This window comes from Colletotrichum gloeosporioides (genome assembly GCF_011800055.1).
Source record: "Colletotrichum gloeosporioides strain Lc1 chromosome Unknown consensus_30, whole genome shotgun sequence".
In the NCBI taxonomy this organism is placed as follows: domain Eukaryota; kingdom Fungi; phylum Ascomycota; class Sordariomycetes; order Glomerellales; family Glomerellaceae; genus Colletotrichum; species Colletotrichum gloeosporioides.
In genome coordinates, this window is record NW_025544675.1 from 578,342 (window position 1) to 597,720 (window position 19,379).

At 49.6% G+C, this 19,379-nt stretch overlaps 5 protein-coding genes across 5 annotated transcripts; 2 read left to right on the forward strand and 3 right to left on the reverse strand.

The window, feature by feature from the left end:
• Positions 1-5,882: 5,882 nt before the first annotated feature.
• GCG54_00008804 (Drug resistance protein) lies at positions 5,883-7,421 on the reverse strand (the record flags this gene model as incomplete). The annotated part of the gene is made up of 1 exon (XM_045408763.1): positions 5,883-7,421. One exon carries the CDS (start codon positions 7,419-7,421, stop codon positions 5,883-5,885), a length of 1,539 nt encoding a protein of 512 aa, XP_045266506.1.
• A 917-nt stretch (positions 7,422-8,338) lies between these two features.
• Positions 8,339-8,694, reverse strand: GCG54_00008805 (uncharacterized protein; the record flags this gene model as incomplete). The annotated part of the gene is made up of 3 exons (XM_045408764.1): positions 8,339-8,428; positions 8,483-8,588; positions 8,648-8,694. The coding sequence occupies 3 exons, from the start codon at positions 8,692-8,694 to the stop codon at positions 8,339-8,341; spliced, it is 243 nt and encodes an 80-aa protein (XP_045266507.1).
• Positions 8,695-13,856: 5,162 nt separating this feature from the next.
• On the forward strand, positions 13,857-14,239 carry GCG54_00008806 (uncharacterized protein; the record flags this gene model as incomplete). The annotated part of the gene is made up of 3 exons (XM_045408765.1): positions 13,857-13,867; positions 13,919-14,066; positions 14,123-14,239. The coding sequence occupies 3 exons, from the start codon at positions 13,857-13,859 to the stop codon at positions 14,237-14,239; spliced, it is 276 nt and encodes a 91-aa protein (XP_045266508.1).
• Positions 14,240-16,066: 1,827 nt separating this feature from the next.
• On the reverse strand, positions 16,067-16,403 carry GCG54_00008807 (uncharacterized protein; the record flags this gene model as incomplete). Its single annotated transcript, XM_045408766.1, has 2 exons — positions 16,067-16,088; positions 16,141-16,403. The coding sequence occupies 2 exons, from the start codon at positions 16,401-16,403 to the stop codon at positions 16,067-16,069; spliced, it is 285 nt and encodes a 94-aa protein (XP_045266509.1).
• A 1,152-nt stretch (positions 16,404-17,555) lies between these two features.
• Positions 17,556-19,298, forward strand: GCG54_00008808 (uncharacterized protein; the record flags this gene model as incomplete). Its single annotated transcript, XM_045408767.1, has 6 exons — positions 17,556-17,905; positions 17,969-18,005; positions 18,057-18,240; positions 18,292-18,403; positions 18,463-18,747; positions 18,800-19,298. 6 exons carry the CDS (start codon positions 17,556-17,558, stop codon positions 19,296-19,298), a joined length of 1,467 nt encoding a protein of 488 aa, XP_045266510.1.
• Between the last annotated feature and the right edge of the window lie 81 nt (positions 19,299-19,379).

Here is a 19,379-nt window from a genome sequence, read left to right on the forward strand (position 1 = left end):
CCCTTCTGCCAACGCCGTCTCCCGGCGCTACCGAGCTGCAGCCAAGCTCTTCTGGAACAGGGCTGTGTGGCTTGGTCGAGTTGGTGCCTCTTGGCCGCCTCGCACAATCCCAAGCCAAATCCAGTCCAGCTTCCTCTTCGGGAAGGCACAAGACGGGGGCTTATTGCTTGGTGGTTGAATCTCGCAGCATCCTCCCTCCCTCCATTCATCGCAGCCATCCATTGCATCTGCCCAAGGCCCATCTCATCTCAATAGCTTCGAACCGAACAAACTCAGATGCGACCCGGCAGCCAAGCGACGCCGACTGTTCCTCCTCGCTCTCCTGCCTCTTTGACATGTCACCCGCCCCAAGAGAGCCATGGGCGGGGGCCGCGGGGCAGGGAGGCAGCAGCCACTAACAATGCGAAGGAATCCTTCTAGAATGCCGCCAGACGCTCAAAACCAGACCATCGCCGGAGCCAGTCACCGTTCACCGCGGAACACCCCCAATTTCCCGTCGCCGCCCATCACCCACCCTGCCCGTCACTCGCAGTCCATTGACTCGACCTCCCGCGATGCAGTTCCCCGTCCAATCTGATGCGACGCGACACAGCAGTCCGCCCCGTCCATCCAGCTCCCAACGGCCGCTGTCACTGGTCGACCGATCACCTACCCACGCCCGCTCCCTCATCGCTCATCATCGTATCCTCAGGGGGGTGCGTCACTAAGCCCTGCAATTGGCCTGCGATACCACGACATTTCCTCCTACGGCGCAAAATATGGGGAACAAAGTCTCGGCAAAGATAACAGTCTCACGCGCACCATTTTTGCGATACCAGCCGCGATAGCTGAACCGGCGCCGCCGTCCATTGCTACCACATTTTTGTCATGATAACTTCATTGACGAAGATATTCGTCCCATTCAGCAGCAACAACAGGCCACTTTCTCAAAGTCCCACCGCCGGAGACAAACCGCTCCATGTTTGAACCACGATGCCATTCATTAAAGCACGTCAACCGTCGTCCTTGATCCACCGGCGTTCCGTGGCTTCGGGTATCTGCCTCAATGTGTCACTCAAACGAGGTCGAGCCGACACTGGCGCCGGCACGTTACCCCTTGAATGCTTCTCTGGCGTGCGCGAGGCATGCCGCGCCGCTGACGGGTGAAAACCATCAGCGCCGTCCACACTGTCTCTACCAGTAACGAATAGTGAACAGACGCTCGCTATCAATCCCGGCTAGGGACGGGCTATCGATCGGCCAAACTGTTGGAGGCGTTTTCAGTTGACGCGAGCCAAGACATGCCTAAAAGCGCCAATTCCAAGGGCACTTTGGCACCCTTCGGCGCAGTCGAGCACTGTCTCTTGGCTTTGATTCATCGCGACCGCTGACGCCAAGAGCCTCCAACGAGCTACCCTAAACGAGTTTGGGGAGGCCAAAATTCGCTCATGCCCGGCGCAGAGTCAATTGACAGGCCTGGCACAGCCCTCGCACCCAACCCGGCGCTTTGCGGCTCCTTCGTTGCGGATGAAGAAGGGCATCAACAGAGTATCCCGACCATCTTCAACTTCCAAGACATGTCGTCAAAGACCCTCAAATCCCAAGACTTTGGCACATCTGGTCCAAAAGCTTGACCAAAAGCAAAGACGCAAGATCGGCTTGGTAAAGCCAGTCGATTGGGCGTGCCCAGATGGCCGAGATACAAGACAGCTTGGCCTGCCGTTGTGATGGAAACCGCCCAGTCGACAAGCGATTGGCGACCCAACCGAGCCGTTCCTTCAGCACCCCCTGGTTCGCTATCGACCTTCTGTAGCCGGTCACTGGCCCGAGTCGATGACCAGGGTGCGGGGAAATTTTTTACTAATAGCGTGCCTAGCATGCCGCGCCGCACGAGGAGAGCAGCAAAAGCACGCCACATTCACGACTCTCAACCTCTGGGGAAAGCGGAACTATTTGACACGAGGTCTACTCGCTAGTCAATCAATTCTGTGAGCTTCAGTTTCTGTTACGTGATTGACAACTTCTCCCCAGGTTTTCCCCTCATCATCCACAAAACTCAACTTTGTTCAGACGCCAGCGGGTCGCTGCTTGGTCTGAACGCGTGGGAAACACTCCTTGGCAAACTTGTCAGCTGGTACTTTCAGTGGATCTGCCCCTGTAGCTTATTCGGACTGTGTTTCACTGAGCTGACTTTGCGTACAACGCCCATCACTCACAGGATTACGAGGATCCGGGATGGTTGCACCGCTGTCAGCCTCAATGGCAATCCCTACGTGAGAATGCCATTTCTTAACTCCTATGCGCCGCCTTGTGTCTCTGTCGATCCTTCCGTTCGGTGAAGCAAGCCACATGCGGTTGCTGACTTGTTTGCCCCGGCTGGCCGGTGAGCGAGCCAGCGATTGTTCGCATGTCGCTATTGCTAGGCTTCCTGTGATTCATCCAAGTTGGCCCTGTTTTGTGGCTCCATGAGCCCACCATCAGCTATTCTCAACGTGGGGCCAGAAATAAAGTCAGACACAGAGTCTCCGGGGATAGATCGACCACCAAAGACAATATCAGAGGCGTGTCGGCGACGGCAGCAAGGGCAATTGGAGCGGGAACTTTATGGTCTGGTAAACCAGGCGAGCTGATCTCAACCCCATCAAAACCAAAAGACCGCAACGGGCCACAACGAGGTTGGGGAATCACTAAGTGGAACTTCTGCGTCCGTGTATCTCAGGTAGCAATTTACCTGGCATGTTCTTTGAATTCATATTGCCAGAATACAAGGGATCTACTTGTTATGCCTGAGTCTGCAGCCAGGTGCCAGTTAAAGAACAAATTGACTATCTAGAACTGCTCTGGGATAAGAGTAGAGTGCCCTATGGAAATATGTCCCCTGACTTCCACGCTCAGTGATCAGGCTTGAATGAGCGATGACATATGAAGCCCGACTCTTCGTTGCGAGGTAGACCGCAAGCGAATATCTCTTTCGGCGAAGTTTGCAAATGGAGGGCTCGGAAGCTGTCTGTTCAAGAAACACGCCATTGGCACCAAGTTTACAAACCTTAGGTGGACCATGAAGACAGACAGCCTCCCGATATTCATTGCCGTCGCGTCGTCGCTGATGTTGGTGTATTCGCCCGTCTCTGACCCACCAATAGTAGGTTGGCATCGCTTGGGATGAGTTAACCCTGAGTTGCTGCGGCTGACGGATGCAGGCATCGACACCGGTAATGCCGGTGATAATGTTCCACTTCCAGATGAGGGTGAAATCTTGATGCTGATACGATTCGATTTAAGCTTGGATCACAGTATGTTTGATTCACGGAAACGCTTTTAAGTATCTACTGCGGAGGTCTCTTGCTGGGCCTCCTGGTAGAAGTATCGTGTGCCACTCTCTATCGAGATGGGCGGGACTTGCCTTCAGTATTGAGAGCTTGAAAATTAAAGGTTTACGGTGTCGGCTCTCGTCTGCTCGCGACACATCACTGCTGATCTCGGCGTGCATGTGGCAAATTTGATCCACCAGCCATTGCCATTGTTCTCTCTAGCCGTCCCTTCCTCAACGTCATCTGGGATGCGAATCTCATTGGCCATGCCGATTGACTATGTGCGTCATAACTTTGGCTTCTTCGGTTGGTATTGCCTTTCGGTTCTTGCTGTTTATTCGTGTCTGAATATGGTGCAGGTGCAGCTGGTGTCCTGAGAAACGAGCACGCGGACATTCGTGACATTTGGGCGAGCTTTGAGGAAGCTGCCGTGAGTTTCACTTCGACCCTTGAGGCTCACATACATGGAAAACCTCATCGATTTGGCTGGCGGGCTTCTCTCTTGCTCAGGTCGTCAAGACATCATTATATACTTCTGCCGGCGGAGGCGGACGAGACGTTCTTTTCGCGTGGGACCTGTTCAGTGCTTGTTTCAACGTATTAAAAGAAACCAGAATTTCTCCTTTCTGTGGAACATGGGCCAAATGGCAGCCAAGCGTGGCTGGTGTTTGCCGCCCGCTTCTAGGGCGCAGCAAGGCCTCCTCTGACTTGTACAGCTCTGTAGTTTGCGAAGCTTGGCATATCAGACTCGGACTGGGTGTGCTAGAGGTTCCGACCCCCCGAAATATACTAGAAGAAGCGACGCGGGAGAGTGACACAAGAAGTAATGCTACATCTAGGTCTTTGAGACTGAGAACGTTTCTGGGCTTCAATGACTACATAAAATAAGCAGTGTTTAGAGTTAGAAAGAGTTATCAAGAGGCCTAATTTGGTTGTTTGCTCAGACATACTGCTGGCATAATCCTGCCCCTCTTCTATGCATCGACATCGTGGGTTTGGGCAATTCACTTGAGCAACGCTCTGAAGGGTTCTATAAATTGTGAAGTGGAGTAATCAAGCGACACGAGAAGAATGAAATTTTGGAGTTACAACAGCACAATGCTCTTGCTGCTTTCCTTTAAACTCTGAGTCGTCTGGCTAGCCTATTAGGTTTGACCATAGATCACGAAGTGCAAGTAATGAGTGCAATGAAACAAGATCATACCATACGTTTATCCTCCTCATTCCACACATGTGTAACCGCGCGTGAGAGGATGAGGGACAGAAACATGGTTGTCTACAAACGATAGAGAGGTCTGCTGCATGTGATCTTTGAATGCCGAGGAAGACTGGATATTCGACTAGGATCCATTTCAGAAATTCAGTCCAAAAAAGCCTTTTCCGCGGCAAAGATTTCAGTGAACGCCAACGATCACGATTTGTACATTGGGTAAGATAACGCATTCTAGCAAAGCGACTCATCTCTACCCTTAGGTATGATTACTGCGAAGGCTCACTGAGATTTGAGAAATGTTAGATGGACTTCGTTTTGGACAGGTTTAATACCGACCCTAGAAATGTGACAAAATCCGCGCTCGATTGAATTTGAAGAAGGTCTACACATGTCGGAGTCTATGGAAGCTCAGTTTAGACGGCGACGAGGCAGTTGTCTCACATGAAAGCCTTCTTCGTCGTCCTTTACAATAAATATGTTCTGAATACTGTACCACTACCGGGAGATGCTCAACATTTACGGAAGGCTTTATGGTAGTTTTTAGATCTGGGTTTGAAAGGTTCCGGATCGGCTTCCATGTGTTGGACCAAAAGCACAATTACGAGTACGGCACTTTTCGGCTTGTGGAATACCTGTATTGGAACTTTCAAAGGTTCCAGCAATTTTTATCCTGCGTCTGGTGCGTACAATCGGAAGCTCTACAATGCTAAACCTCAATGGAATTGCCAGAAATTCATCCGCTTTTCAGAAACTTGACGCAGCTTCGATACAGGCGGTAGGCTTGTAACTTCTAGGGAATTCTGTGCAAATCCCTGCCTTCCCATCTTCAACGGATTCAATTTAACGTAATTCAGCTCAAAGAGCGAGCCAGAACACGGCAATTGTGGCTAGGAAAGCAACGAGGCTTGCTGGACGAACTCAACCTCGCACGACGGGAATGAGTGAGACTAGAAACCGGGGTATCTCGTGACCGAAGTCATCATTGGTTACTAAAAGAGAAGTTCAACAATCATACCCGTAGACGTGAGCGACACACAATCTATGGCAACGGTTTGCGTGGCTAAAATTGAGAATCGACAAGACAGTGATAGCCATCGGAAACGCTGAACTACACGTCACGCCGACCGTCATCCTTGATCAGAAGTTGGTCTTTTGAGAGCGATTGTGTTATTATTTGCGCCTGTGAAGTATGGGCAAGAGTAGAAATGTTGTTTTGGTAGGTATGTAGTTGACTTAACAAACCCTTACTTACTAGACGGCTCGGACATCCGCCGATGTGGGGTCGTCCTTAGCGACGTTCTGATGCCCGCTGCGGGCTACACCTCCGGGATGGGCAGCCGTGAAACCGGAGCGAATCTTGTGGAGGCTCCACCTAGACTTTAGCTTACATGCTCCTTCTCCTCGCTCTTCGGTATCCGCACAAAGCACGCACACACGAGCGCTCCGGTCATGGCGGTGGCCAGACTCATCCACCAAATGGCTCGAAGAGCACCTAAATCCAGAGTGGAGTCTGCCATTTTCGCTACTTTCTCCCCAACGGTATCCCCAAGAGCAGCAAACACTGCCGTTGAAAGGTTCTGAGCTGTGATGACAAGGCTTCCGGCAGCACCTTGGTAAGACCTGGGCACGTTCGAGGTGATGAACACGGAAACTGCCGCGAAGGACATGTCCGGCCCGAAGGTGCTGATGATGAAGCCGGGAAACGATAAAGCCCAGTACATCGTCCCTGACGTCTGAGGGAGGAAGAAGGCTGGACCGGTTGCGAACGCGAGCATACTGCCCATGAGGATCCAGTGTCCTGGCATAACGTGCAGCAATCTGGAGACAACCCAGGACGCTATGGTACCACTGATGCCAACGGGTAGCAAGTAGCAAGCTGTGGTGATCGGAGACGTATGTTGGATCGCGAGTAAGAATCTCACGGCGAAGAATTGCCATGCCCCCGCGAATGCTCCATACCCCAGAAAATAAGAGACAATCAGCGGCAGGAATCCAGGGGTAAACCAAAGTCGATTATCAATGAGGGGACGGCGGACTTTCTTTTCGATGAGCCCAAATGTTGCCAATGAAGCTAACCCAACAGCGACGAGGGCGTACGTATATGGGCTCCAATGCGTGGGCGACCCTTGGGTCAAGCCAAAGATGAGCAGCCCGCATCCCAGCATTGCCGCGGAGGCACCCGCGTAGTCAAAGTCCCTGGGTGATACCGAGTCTACAGGGAGCGAGGGGATGCACCAAAACGCACCGCCGACGCAGATTAGAGCTAGCAGTGCCGTAGACCCGAAGACCCAGTGAAGGTGAGAGCTCAAGGCGCCGCCCTGAATCGCGCCGATGGCGAACCCCATTGGAATCATGGCACCCATGAGTGAAAAGACTTGGTTCTTTCGAAGGCCAGGTCGGTACACCCTTCCCAGCATACTCATCGCCGCAGCGCAAAGAGTACCAACCGAAAGACCCGCCATTGATCTCGCGATGAAGAAGAGAATGATTCTCTCAGGTGAGATCGAGAAAGCTCCGATGAAGCTCCACATCGAGAGCCAGACGAAAGCGCCGCAAGTGAGATATTTGGGGCTAACGAGGTCGGCAAAGGAGCCTGAGATGACAACAGATACTCCGTTTGCGACGAGGAAGCAGCCGATGAGCCATGATGTGTTGAGTGTACTCGTGCCCAGGGCTTCAATGAAGGTGAGTTGGTTGACGAAGGAGTGGGCCAGGTGAATCGCGAAGAGGAGCTGGCCCATGGAACAGACGCAAACGAAGCCGATCTCTTCTGCGAATGAAGAGAACTCAGGAGGCACGCCGAGAGTTCTGGTTGGGTTCGGTGTCGATTCTTCCGAGGACGCAAGTGGAATGCTCGAATGAACATGGCCCGATTGCTCGGCCTGGTCATGCCGGGCGGTCAAGACTGTAATGGACATAGGTGCGGATTCTTTGAGCCACTAATCTGAGTTCAATAGCTCAAAGACAGAATCTTGGCGCGTTGTTGACTTCGACTCCAACCTTATTATTCTGCACCTCATGTGAGGGGGCTATTCAAGAGGGGCGTGGCCAAGCCATTGATTTGTAATTTGGCACTTACAAATCAACAACCCGTGAAGGTCCACTGACGAAGATGGGTACGATGATGTGAATCAAAGGGAGACTATCCACTATGAATGAATGCCAGTGCTTCTTTACTCGGCTATTAAGCACGTCGGCTACTTGGTCATTGATATTAAGGCTAGTATAAACCAAGGTTGTGTTCTGCCACCGAAAACATAGAATTGAAGCGTTAGTATTCCAGAGAAGTTCCATTTTGCGAAGAATTCTTTTGTGAAATTTTGTATGACTAAAAGGAACATGAGGACCCTAAATTTGGGCTATGGTGTGATGGGGGGCCGCTTCTGCTTGGCCAGGCGGCTCAAAAATCCCCTTCATATACCCCATGGGTTAGCCATAGAGGTTACGCTCCCTCAGCATGTTTCCCTGTCAGAGTCATACGGCAGTCAACAAGGTGCGCCTCCAGGCGGCAAACTGCGGAAGAAAAGTTAAAAGGGAAGAAGGATTCCAGAGAAGTTCAAAAGACAAAGTAATGCCCAGTTGAGTAAACATGATCACTAGGTCGTCAATCTCATAATTGATCAAAACAGATTTGTGAATAGCGTGAACAAGCCGAGGGCTATCTAATCTAATTGCGCTGTTGCCTTGGCTAGTGACACTGATACATCGTAATCTTGTAATTGAAAAACACAACATAACATGCTAAATGAACTGCGGTCTTTGATGAGACTTTCTGAGAGCTGACTCGTGACGCCTAGAGAGTGCGAAACTGAGAAGTCTCACAGGGACTATGCGCTTATCGGCATAAGTCGAAGCCGTTGGTACCGCAGCAGGTCCTGAACGGGAAGCTGGCAGGGAGAGGGGCAACGACGTTGTTGACATAGCACTTTCAACGGTTAGCCTGCACTGCAGCAAACGACGATAGTGTGGAATCACTCACCATCAGCTTTCCGTCATTTCTCTTGGCAGAGATGAACTTCTCGGCGTTACAGCATGACGTGGTCTTGGCGTCGTCCTTGCACTTGCAGTCAAAGGCTGCTTGGGCGCTGGAAGAATTATTAGCGATTAGTGATACACTTTGAAATCTCTGGCAACTTGGACTTACCCGAGGCAGAGAGTGGCAATAGCCAGGACAACGTTCTGAATCTGCATTGTGGATGGTTGGTTGGTTGGTTGGTTGGTTGTGGTTGAGTGAGTGAATTGCTTAAGTTGAACGAATGAGAGGTAAACTGATGATCTACTGTTCTTGGAAGCATGAGGAGTGACTTCGATCTTATATACTAATTGCCAACATCGAGAAGGGCAGTTTTTAATTAATCTGCTCATGGGCACAGGGCGCAAATATCACAGTGCACTGCGACTGGCGGCCTAGAAGATTTGACAGCCATTTTGAGGAGCAATCCGTCACTATGGAAAAGCGTCAGAGCAATAAAAACGGAGTTACGAGCAGGCCTCGAGTCGTTCCACAGATGTTCCACGTAGAAAGGAAACAGAGCCTTGTCCCAGCACACACCGCAGGCGTAGTCCGGAAAACCTAAATTCATTCGCTACCCCCGGCATCCCTGTCTGCCATCTCCTGAAGCCAAGATTAGTATTCAAGGAGAACAAATCAACGGTGTAACACCTACTGGTAAAGATGACAGCTCAATCAAGGTCTGAAAAGATACTGAATTGAGTAACAAACCCATCTTGCAGCCAAAGTATGCATCCTGTGAATCAGAGCTAACAATATTTCCGTCGAGATCGTCGGCGTCTTTCGATCTACTCAACGGCTGTCTCAGGCTCTCGAGTCAGGTATCTTTCCTCATTTGGCAAACTTGGTCACTTGAGCAATCCTACCCTGCAGACAGATCTTAGCTAGCTGAACTATCAGACGAGAGGTGATCTCTCAACGTGGAGACCCCAAGTAATGAATCTGCAGGCTGAACTTGAGTTGTTCTAGAATGGTCTTTAGCCGAACGTCTTGACCAGCAGGGTCAACCACGATGAACACGTACGTGTGCAACAGATGCTGGCTGGCAGTGTAACCGTTAGGCGGATAGATCATGACAGGTATTTGAAGCCCCGATCGTTGTTCTTCTTTGCTTCTGAGAGATGATTCGTTCTTGTTCGTCCAAGACTGGCTCTGATGAGCTACTTGGAGAGCCTTGGAGTCCCAAATAGTCCCAAATCGTGGAGGACAACATGACAAGGCGCTGCGTGCAGAGTCTATTTCCCGTAATGCTTATAGGCCTGGGCGTAGACATAGCCTCCTCGACGTTTGACGCTCTAAAACCTTGTTATCGCTAGAAAGACACTAGTGCTAGCGAACTCATGTGGAGAGAGTCGTTAGTCGGAGGGTTTTGTCTGGTCTTTGTGTGTAGTGGTGTACTTTGCTCCTCAGACGAACCATGCGTTCGCACATCAGCAAGACCCTGGACTACGTACCTTCCTTTTCTGCCGATTGTGCACCGTGATTCGTGGAAAAGGGGTGTGGTAGCGAAATAGTTAACGACCCCTGAAACCTTCACTAAAGCCGTGCGGTAAGACCGAACCCAGCAATTTGGGTCGTTCCAGAAAGCGTAAATGCAGACGCCCGCCTGGCCGGGAAAGTGTCTCGGATCACGGCTGCTGACAGCACGGAGCGGAGCGGACTTAGTCTTTCCAAAGTCTTTCCGAGTGTGAAGGCGCCAGATACACATGTTCCGATGGCTTCAACAGCCGACCGAGGGAGTCTGGAAGGCAACAAGGTTTGAACTAATGTCAGAGTGGGAGAATATGTCCCCGTTTGGAACTGACCGGCGGAATATGACTGAGTTGCGATGCCCAGGCCATGTGCGCGAGTCAAACTTCTCAAATAAACCTTAGGAGTCGCTTAGCTCGGCACGCTCCGAACTTCGGTCAGAGACATCAGTAAAGGACTGGATTTGCGCTTCTCCGAGCCGGTGGTGGCATATTAAATTTAGACCTCGGCAATCTGTCATGAAGTCTTGCACAGTCAGCACCCTGTTCGCATGATGACCAAGGCAGAGCCAGCAACAGCTTCACTCAGCCAGCGCGTCACACCAAAGTCTCACAGACTCGTTACATATTACCCCAACAAGCTGGACGCCACGACTCGTAAAATGACGGCGGCATAGTTGACCGCAAGCCGCAGCGTCCCCCCCACACTGGGATAGAGTGGCACACCCAAAAAAGGCATTTGCAGCCTTTGCGTCACTATCTCAACCGATTTGAATCACATGGGTGGCCTTCGAATGCTGCTGTGCGCAACTACCACGCAAAGAACCTCAGCCCCAACGCATACGAATGCTGCGGCCCGCTCCCTCCGAACAGTTTTGGCATCTGGCGGTAGCGCGCAAACTGCACCAGCTTGAATTGAACAGCACCATGAGGCCGCTTTTCTACAAAGTCGCCTCTGGGAAAAGATGAAAAGCGGACTACGACCTCTTATGTCCATGAAAACGGAATAGCTACAGTCAGATGCTCTTCAATGACGTATAGTAGGTGTTGATTGAAATGACGCAAGGAATTCCCTTGTAGATTGCAGTTATACGACGCCGAAGCTGGAGACAATGACGGCATGAATAACAACATTGGATGATGAGGACAAGAACAAAAGAAAATTAACATAGATGGCAGTCCGGCGGGATAGCAACACTAAACCGAACGAAGAAAAAAAGCAAGGAAGGAAGATATCCAGGGGAATGACATGCAGCATCGACCTATCCAGCTATTCCGATCGACACATTCCTTAGTGATGATTTTGGTCTTCAAAACAACTTTGCAGCACTGGCTAGCAATCACTGTAGTCACCAAAGAAATGAATGATGCCGTCAGATAAATCAAAGGCTCTCCTGATTCTAACGTGAAGTTTAGACCATTTTAGTGCAGTGCGAAGGGATGCACACCTCCCATCACAAGTGAATGTGCAGTAGGCAGTACTGGAAGAGGATGAAGTAGAAGCACTCATGCGCGCCAGCAGCTTGTTAAGTATATAGGGGGATAACTAACATTTCTGATAACGTGCGTTAAGCTTGTTGTATTATCCGCAAGAAAGGTAGAAGTGCCACTGCTTGCCAACATTCTATCCCTGTCATGGCAATTATCAACCTTATCAGATCCCGCCACTACTCCGCTGTTACATTAAGTCTAGATCGTTGTGGCTGCCTTCGTCACTTATGTCGCTGCAGATATTGCCAAGAAACCTGAATAGTTCAGACGGAGCTGAGAGAAAACTCGTCAAATTGTGCCGTTTCTTCTGACTGTACGTAGCTGTTCGAGAGGACTCAGAGAAGTGACGAGCGTAGCAACGCGACTTGCCTGTGTCGACTTGGTCTCAACCCCTTTTTGGAGGCGCGGATGATTCAAATATATATTGCTGTACGAGTGGTATGTAGCTTTGATTCCATTGAGATTTCATGGCTCGAAATGCCGATGCTGTCCACGGACGCAAATACGAAAAGAACAGAAAAAGATAGAAGGGAAGAAAGACGTTCATGGCCATGCTATCAGCCTTAAAAAGCTTTTTGGTTTTACCCCCAAAGTTTTGAATGGGAAGAGGCCGGGCATTTACAAATGTTATCAGACTTCTAGCACTGAAGGCAGAGAGTAGAACGTTTAGTGTCTACTATTCGCGGTCGTTTCCAGTAACTTGATGGTCCTGTTCAATGACTTCTAAATCCTTTGACAGTAATGGACACATTTATGGAGCAACGTCCCTCCCAAACACGGTGTTATGTGACTGCCGGGGACTAGGTAGTGATTCCTTTTTTGACTTTGTTATCTTGGTAGATATTCTGCAGCATCTCGGAGAATACAGTTAAGCATATCGAGCAAGTTGAAATCTTGGCACATCTGCTCGAGCCTGCGCAGAAACTCACTTCAAACTGCGCCTCATGTTCCAGACTCCGGCGTCCGCAATCATCCAGTGCCGCTGAAATCTGGTGACCGTGCCCAAGGATCATCGCGTTCATCTGAAGCTGACAGGGGAATAATCTGACTGACTCGGCATTCACCGGATGCCATTGACTCGGGCGCAGCCCAAATGGTGACGATCTTCAAATGAGAAGCAAGCAAGCCCTGGGCCGATCTAGAAATCCCTTCTGTTCACATCCCTGCAAGAGTAACCTGTTCCTTCGATGCCAGAACGACTTTTCCTAGATGCACACATCCCTTTAGTACAATATCATTTAAATCCTACCAAATATGCACAATACCTGGTTGCCATAATAAATCAGTTATGCACCGAGATGTAAGGGCATCTATATGAACAATGAATTGGAAGATAACCATTGTCACGTTGTCATCACTAATTTAAACTGTGCCGTTCCGACTAAGGCTTTATCACTAAGTGCTTTACTGTGTGAAAGGTCAGAGTCAAGTGGTCCAAGATCAGCCAAGATCTAACTTGAAGATGCGGATAGAAAGATTGCTCTAAGCTCTGGGTTCCCGAAATAATGGATGAGAAATACTGCGCAATTATAGTCTCATAAGTTCCCTATGTTGTCACAGGGCGATATGAGGTCTAACAATTACACACGTCATGTCTGAGCAAATGCTTCCTGGATGAAATGCTGACGGTTGTTGCACGTGCATATCCATAGGATGGACGACATCAGAATGGCACAAGATGCACCCATCCAAAGCATGTCTTCGGTGATCCAGATTGTCATCGCAACTTGCACTGCTCGACGGTTGTTACGAAAACTTATTCTGCATGTCTAATGCATAGAACATGAAGCACCACACCTTTTGGATTTCAAGTAGTCACACATCTTAGTGCAAACATCTGACCTTTGTGTAGCTTAGCATTTCTGAATGTCCTACGTTAGTACCAGGAGACAGGAGTGGGACCTTGTTCTCATGTCTCCGCCAAAAAGGACTCGTCTCAGGAGATTCAGAAAAAGTATCCCGTCGGATCTAATCCAGCATACGTGCGGCTCGAATTAGAGGTGTGGGCACAACTGCTCTTTCGACTCGCGATTGGATCCGAATTATCTGTGTGCTCTTTGATTGGCCATTTTCCGTGAAACCAGGCCACCGCCATTGATTACCAGCCGACGGGATGATGGAGTGCTTGCCATCATGCGAGTGACTTAGAACTTGAATCACTTATCTCAAACCTGTTCGGAGTCCGGTCGTTCGCCGTACCGATTTCAGACTGGTCTCTACGAAATTCGGCCATCAGTCTTTTTCTATAAATATTGTGGCCTCGCTGAGTTTTCTGATGTGTGCTTCTATCCGTTCCATCATTCATCGTCTCAGTATCACGACTTGTCATTCTTTTCTTCCTACGAAATATGCAGCTCTCGACGCTCTTTATCTCTGTCATTATGCCCTTGGCGTGAGTGCTTTTTCACGGTAATATCACACACATCCTGCTAATTATAACTAGGGCGATGGCCGACACTCATGCCAGCTGCAAGTGCAACGGAGATGATCTGTGTACTTCAAGAGCGTGCAACGGCTATGCATCTGGCCAGAAGTTCTTCAACATTCCGACGAACGCTGTTGGACCGCCAACTTCCCAGCCTAAGGATGGGGTGAGTCGAAGTCGCCGAATGGTTTGGAAGGACAAGTCTAACGAATGGCACTCCAGAGATGCTTTTCTATCTTCAGTGATAACACGCAATTTCTTGTTTTTGAAGGCCTTGGGGGCAATGAGTTCAAAGCTGAGTGCCTGAAGGCTTGCAATAGCGGCTCTTCATGCTCGTAATTGATTGGAAGAAGATCGACTTGGCGGAGAAATAGTATCCTCCTCAGCAAGCCGGATTGAAACCGGCGTTTCTAGCTACGCAAATTCATTTATTTCATTGTACAACTTATCCGAGGACCTCAAACGTTTGGTCTATGACTCCGTTCAATAGATCGAACGTGTACCTGTTTGAATTAGATTCCCAAAGATGCTACTGAAAGAGTGATAGCAGTGAAGTCTCCGTGTCAGATAATCTTCATCCCACCATCGAAGTGCAATCAGGTGCTTCTAATGGAACCCTTTTCGTCACCGTATAAGACATTGATATCCAGTGGTCCCTCATTAGAGTCCATTGACTACTGAAGCGACTGTACCTGAATATCTTCCCCGATTAGAGTTCTACTATCAGCCAGGTTCTTGGTTTGCAGGCGGACTGCTATGTTAACTTCATCATTCAGTTGGATGCTATGTTTCATCTCTATTGTTCTTGAGTATTCGTCCTTATTTGTTGCTCTGATCGTCTCTGTTACCAGCCATGCTGTCTGTGTTGCGATATTTGCTTTCCTTTCATGTCTCTTCATATAATGGTCTCAACAGTGCCTTCCGTCAAATGTACACGGCACCTTTGCTGATAAATAGAAACCAGTGGGACTTAATTCTTCGCTTTTATCACCATTTGAAGCCCTGCTCAGAGTATATGAACGCAGAATACCGCAAAGCTGTCACAATGATAATACGATGAGCACGTACAATATTCAGTTGATTACTCGAAGACCGATTGCGTCATATACTCGGCTGTTGGTGTCACAGAGTTTGGGTCTGCTGCTCAGTATCCCACTTTGCGCAAACTATCACAAGTCAAAATATGCAGCTGCGGCCGAATTTAGAGTAAGGAATTTCTCGAGAAACTGAACGGAACTTGTCTCATTCAATCAGAAGAAACCACAGAGGTGTGATGGTAACATGGCTACAGCTTACGTCCTCGTCAGTGCCTGGTCAGGATGAAGAAAGGGAGCAATCGGACGTGTCAGCCTTGTATCTAAGAAATGACACAGTGGTTAATTACGACTTCGTCCGTAGAAACTGGCACAATTATCAAGCCTTCAACCGACCGGTGTCAACTTTCTACTCATAGGGGCAATCCTATGAATCAAACTTATCATATGTCGGTGCGGAAGAGTTGCTCGCTGGAACGGTTTCCTGAGCGAGATCCGTTAACTCTACGGGGAGGGAGGCGCGGATAGCAGCGGTGGTGGGAGTCTCGGCCCTGGGTCTCGGGCTTCCGCTCCGAGAGTTTCACGGCTTCAGTGTCCATATTGTCTGGTCTATTGGGAATGAATCACACAACAACATAGCTTGTCTGGCGAATTGACAATTCAAAAGACCTTGACAAGAAAAGCCACTACTTGGGTTCACACCTATAGTTAGGAAGCTGGAACGAATCACATTGTCAGTCTGGTCATAGAAAAATGGTTCTTCGTGAGAACCTCGATATTGGATGACATCGGAAGAATTGAAGAATACTCCGCGGTTTACAGCAAAGATATGTGAGTTGCATAAATGTATGTGGGTGGTCAAAATAGTATGATATTAGCTCCACCAGCTTCGGGAGCTTCGAACATCTGCTTGAACAGCAGGGGTTCGCTTAACTCTTTGCTCGAATGTAATCCTTCTTCTTCACAGGATGATACAGGCCCAGCTGTCTAACTCCTATTGTAAATGCTTCGTCTTGATGCAACGCTTCGCTGTTTGTAAGCTTCCGGTTCATGTAATCAACGCTTCAAACTCTCAAAACCTTTAACGCCGAACAAATGCAAGACCAAGCTGTTTCTGGTCATCCAAAACGTCTCAGCACGACTTGTCAAGAACACTGCGAGGAGTTAGTGATGATGAAAAGGCTTCCGAGAGTCCACAGTACTAACCATTGCTGCGTTTGACATCTCCCGTTCGTCGGGTTGGGGTACTGGCCCGACTTGGGATCACACTTGACAGTCTTGCCTCCCGTACAAGTTGCGCCAATGAAGTTGCCCCATTGAGCGAACGTCGCCGAGTAGTCGTCGCCGTGCGCTGTCCAGGCGCGCCAGATGTCGAAGTTGCCGGTAAAGGTCGAGAGGCCGGCTGCGCAAGCGCCCTGGCCCGCGTTCGTCGGCGAGCCGGGTTGCCAGCTCGCACAATCAGGCCCCATGATGGCTACCAGGCCAAGACTCGCTTCATTGTATGCTTCGTCGGCGTTTGCGGCGCAGACAGTCACTTGGCAATGTACTTGTGTGCATCCTGACGCCAGAATTGATCGGCACTGGAAGAAAACCAGCAGGAGAAGGCTGAGGCTGCATGTCGGTCAATTCCTGTACAATGCCAAGCCCTTTTGCAGAAGAAACACTTACAACCTGAAAGACATTGACATTGAGCTTGAACTCATGGTATGAAAGAAGTCGGTGTTGGCCGAGTTTTGGCTTTTCTCTATGCTCGGTATCCCAGGTTGTTTCGGAGGTGTGAAAAACAGGACGCGTTGGGTTCCCTTGGCCAGTGCGACGAGCTCTGATCATGCAATCAATTGAACTCTTAAAAGACAATCGGGGAAATTTGCGACACCTTAAGGGAATCCTGGCTTGAGATTTCATCCCACGTTTCCCGATTCCATCACTAATACAAATAAGGGGCACGACTCGCTTTGGACTTCCTCCAGCCATTCAAGAAACTGAGGGATGGCACGATTGCTTTTCGTCATGGCGAACTTCTAAACTTGTCAAAAACTGAGAAAATGAAGGAACACTTGCCATTCGAGCACGTTTTCCGCCTGGGCCAGTAAGAACGACCACGTGGGTGGAATTTTCACCACGCTGCTCCTTGATACTGACTCGGTCCGGAGGCTGTGTGCGCTTTTTCGGTTTTGAAGTCCTGGGAACACCCTCATATTAAATATATCATATAGCACTGATGACCCACATTAGAGGATAGCTAATTAAAACCCCCAATGTGCATGAAATTTGTGACAGTTCCGATCAACCGTGAACTCCATCGATCTACGGTGGGCACGGCTGAACCGGCACCAATGGCAGCTGTTATAGCACACATGTGGTCGATTTGTTCGTCGCTGAGCGCAACGTACAACTCGTGATGCGACTCAGTTCTGCCGGCCCGTACCGTGGCCCTGTGGTAGGGCGTTCACCATGGCAAGTTGTCGACGATGTTAATATGCCGGTACCAGCATCGCGGTTCGCTTCAGCAAGATCCGACGATCTCTCATCGTTTTTTCCCCAGTCGTTCGCTTGATACCCCTTATTCGTTGCTTTGGAATTCTTTTCTTTTTCCAGCCTGTCTCTACCTTGTTACAACGATGGTTAACGTAGCGTTTGTTCTTCTGGCTGCCACTGCCACCGCCTCACCCACCTCACTTTGGATCCGAGACACGCCAAAGTGGGAAGACGTCAAGTGCACCGATACCAACATCACAGACGCTAAAGTCGCATCCAACGTCCGCTGGCAAGCTGCCGACGCCAACACATCTTGGGACGCCGCTGTCGCTGCCTGGCATAATTATGCACCTGGAGATGGCCAGGTTCAACTCAAGTTCCCGGCCTTCATCAGCGACTTCTACGGCGGCCCTGAAGGATGGGATTGCCAAGATCCCGTTAATACCCCTTGTTCAACGACGGTTCAGTGCGCGGCTACCAAAACACCAGCAGGGTACGCTACATACCTGGCTCTTCCTAAAGTTACACAGATACACTTGGCTAACTTTCCAAATAGATTCCTTGTTCTCAACTCCTTCGCAAAGTTGCACGACGTGAGATAAAATCATAGTCTGTTTCAAAGGCCATCGCTAACCGGTCACAAGATTTTCCAAAAATATCATGAAGCGCTGCAAGATGCCCAGCTCAGTCTTTCCGCCGTAATTGGAGACTTCACCGGAGCTTTTGCCCCCCAGTTGAAGGCTCAGGATGATTCAACCCTAGTCAAGATTGTGCTTGATGTATTGCAATTTGGTATTGGTTTGTCTTCTGCGGGACTTTGGAACATCGGTAGGTCTCTCTCGTTTTGATGACCGAAAGCCTTTTTGCTGATTAGAGAAGTTATCCATGACGCCGCCATTTTCGCTACCAGCGCCTACAGAAGTTTCGCCAAGGATACCTTCAACAGCGCCATTGCTTCTTCATTCGCACTAGCCAAGGATACCACCAAGGCGTACGTCGTAATCTCGCTGACTTATCCCGAAGGAAGATGCTAACACAACACATCAACAGCGCGAAAGACTCCGCCAGCGTCCAAAACGACCTGTCGTCCGCCATGGGCACTCTATTCGACGTATGGAAAAAGACTCAGAACGATTACTTGTCAGAAGTCTTCTCTGGGTCAAACAGCACCACGAACAACATGCTTTCGGGACTGATCCGCGAGGGCATGATGAACATGGTCCCTGACGACATCAACCTCTCAGAAATGAAGGATAACGTTCAGAAGATCTTGCTTGGACAAATGATTCCCATTGCCTGGTCTGTAGCGCCGGCTGGATTCCAACCTTTTGTGCTGTAAGTCAAGCTTTTCTCAACCAAGTATTCGTCAACTTACACAATCAAACAGCAAGACGGGAGACGCATGCTCAGACACCATGCCCAAGACGCTAGACCCATACATGGACGAAGATACGCACAAGAAGTCAGGTGTCTGCTGGAACGGAAACCAGTTTTATGTTCTCACCATTGGAACGTACCGAGTCGACGTCCAAGCCGACACACCCGGCCTTCCCGACTCAGAACCGCCTTTCCAGCAACTTGCTGGTGGCACACACGATATTTTGGATGGAAAGAGCTGGGGTGGCATCACGTTAGACGACATCGTCATTAGCTCTTACAGCGGCTATCTGGCCAACGGCAACCGCAACGGCTACAACATGTCCTTGGATACCAGCAGTGGACCTGTGGACGAGCTCATGCTTTCGGGTGGTGTGCGGACTCCTGGGTTCTTCTCGCTTCCTGTGTGCACGAGCATTTGGAACACCTTGATGAACGTTGCTGGGAGTCCAGAGGGCAAAAACTACTACCCATGCGGCGTTGTTGTTGAGAGGACGTATCCTCAGTAATGCACAGCGGATGAGCCACACTGCAGGACAAGTGGCCTTTAGAATTAATGACAAACCTTGATGTTCATTCAACCCGATTCC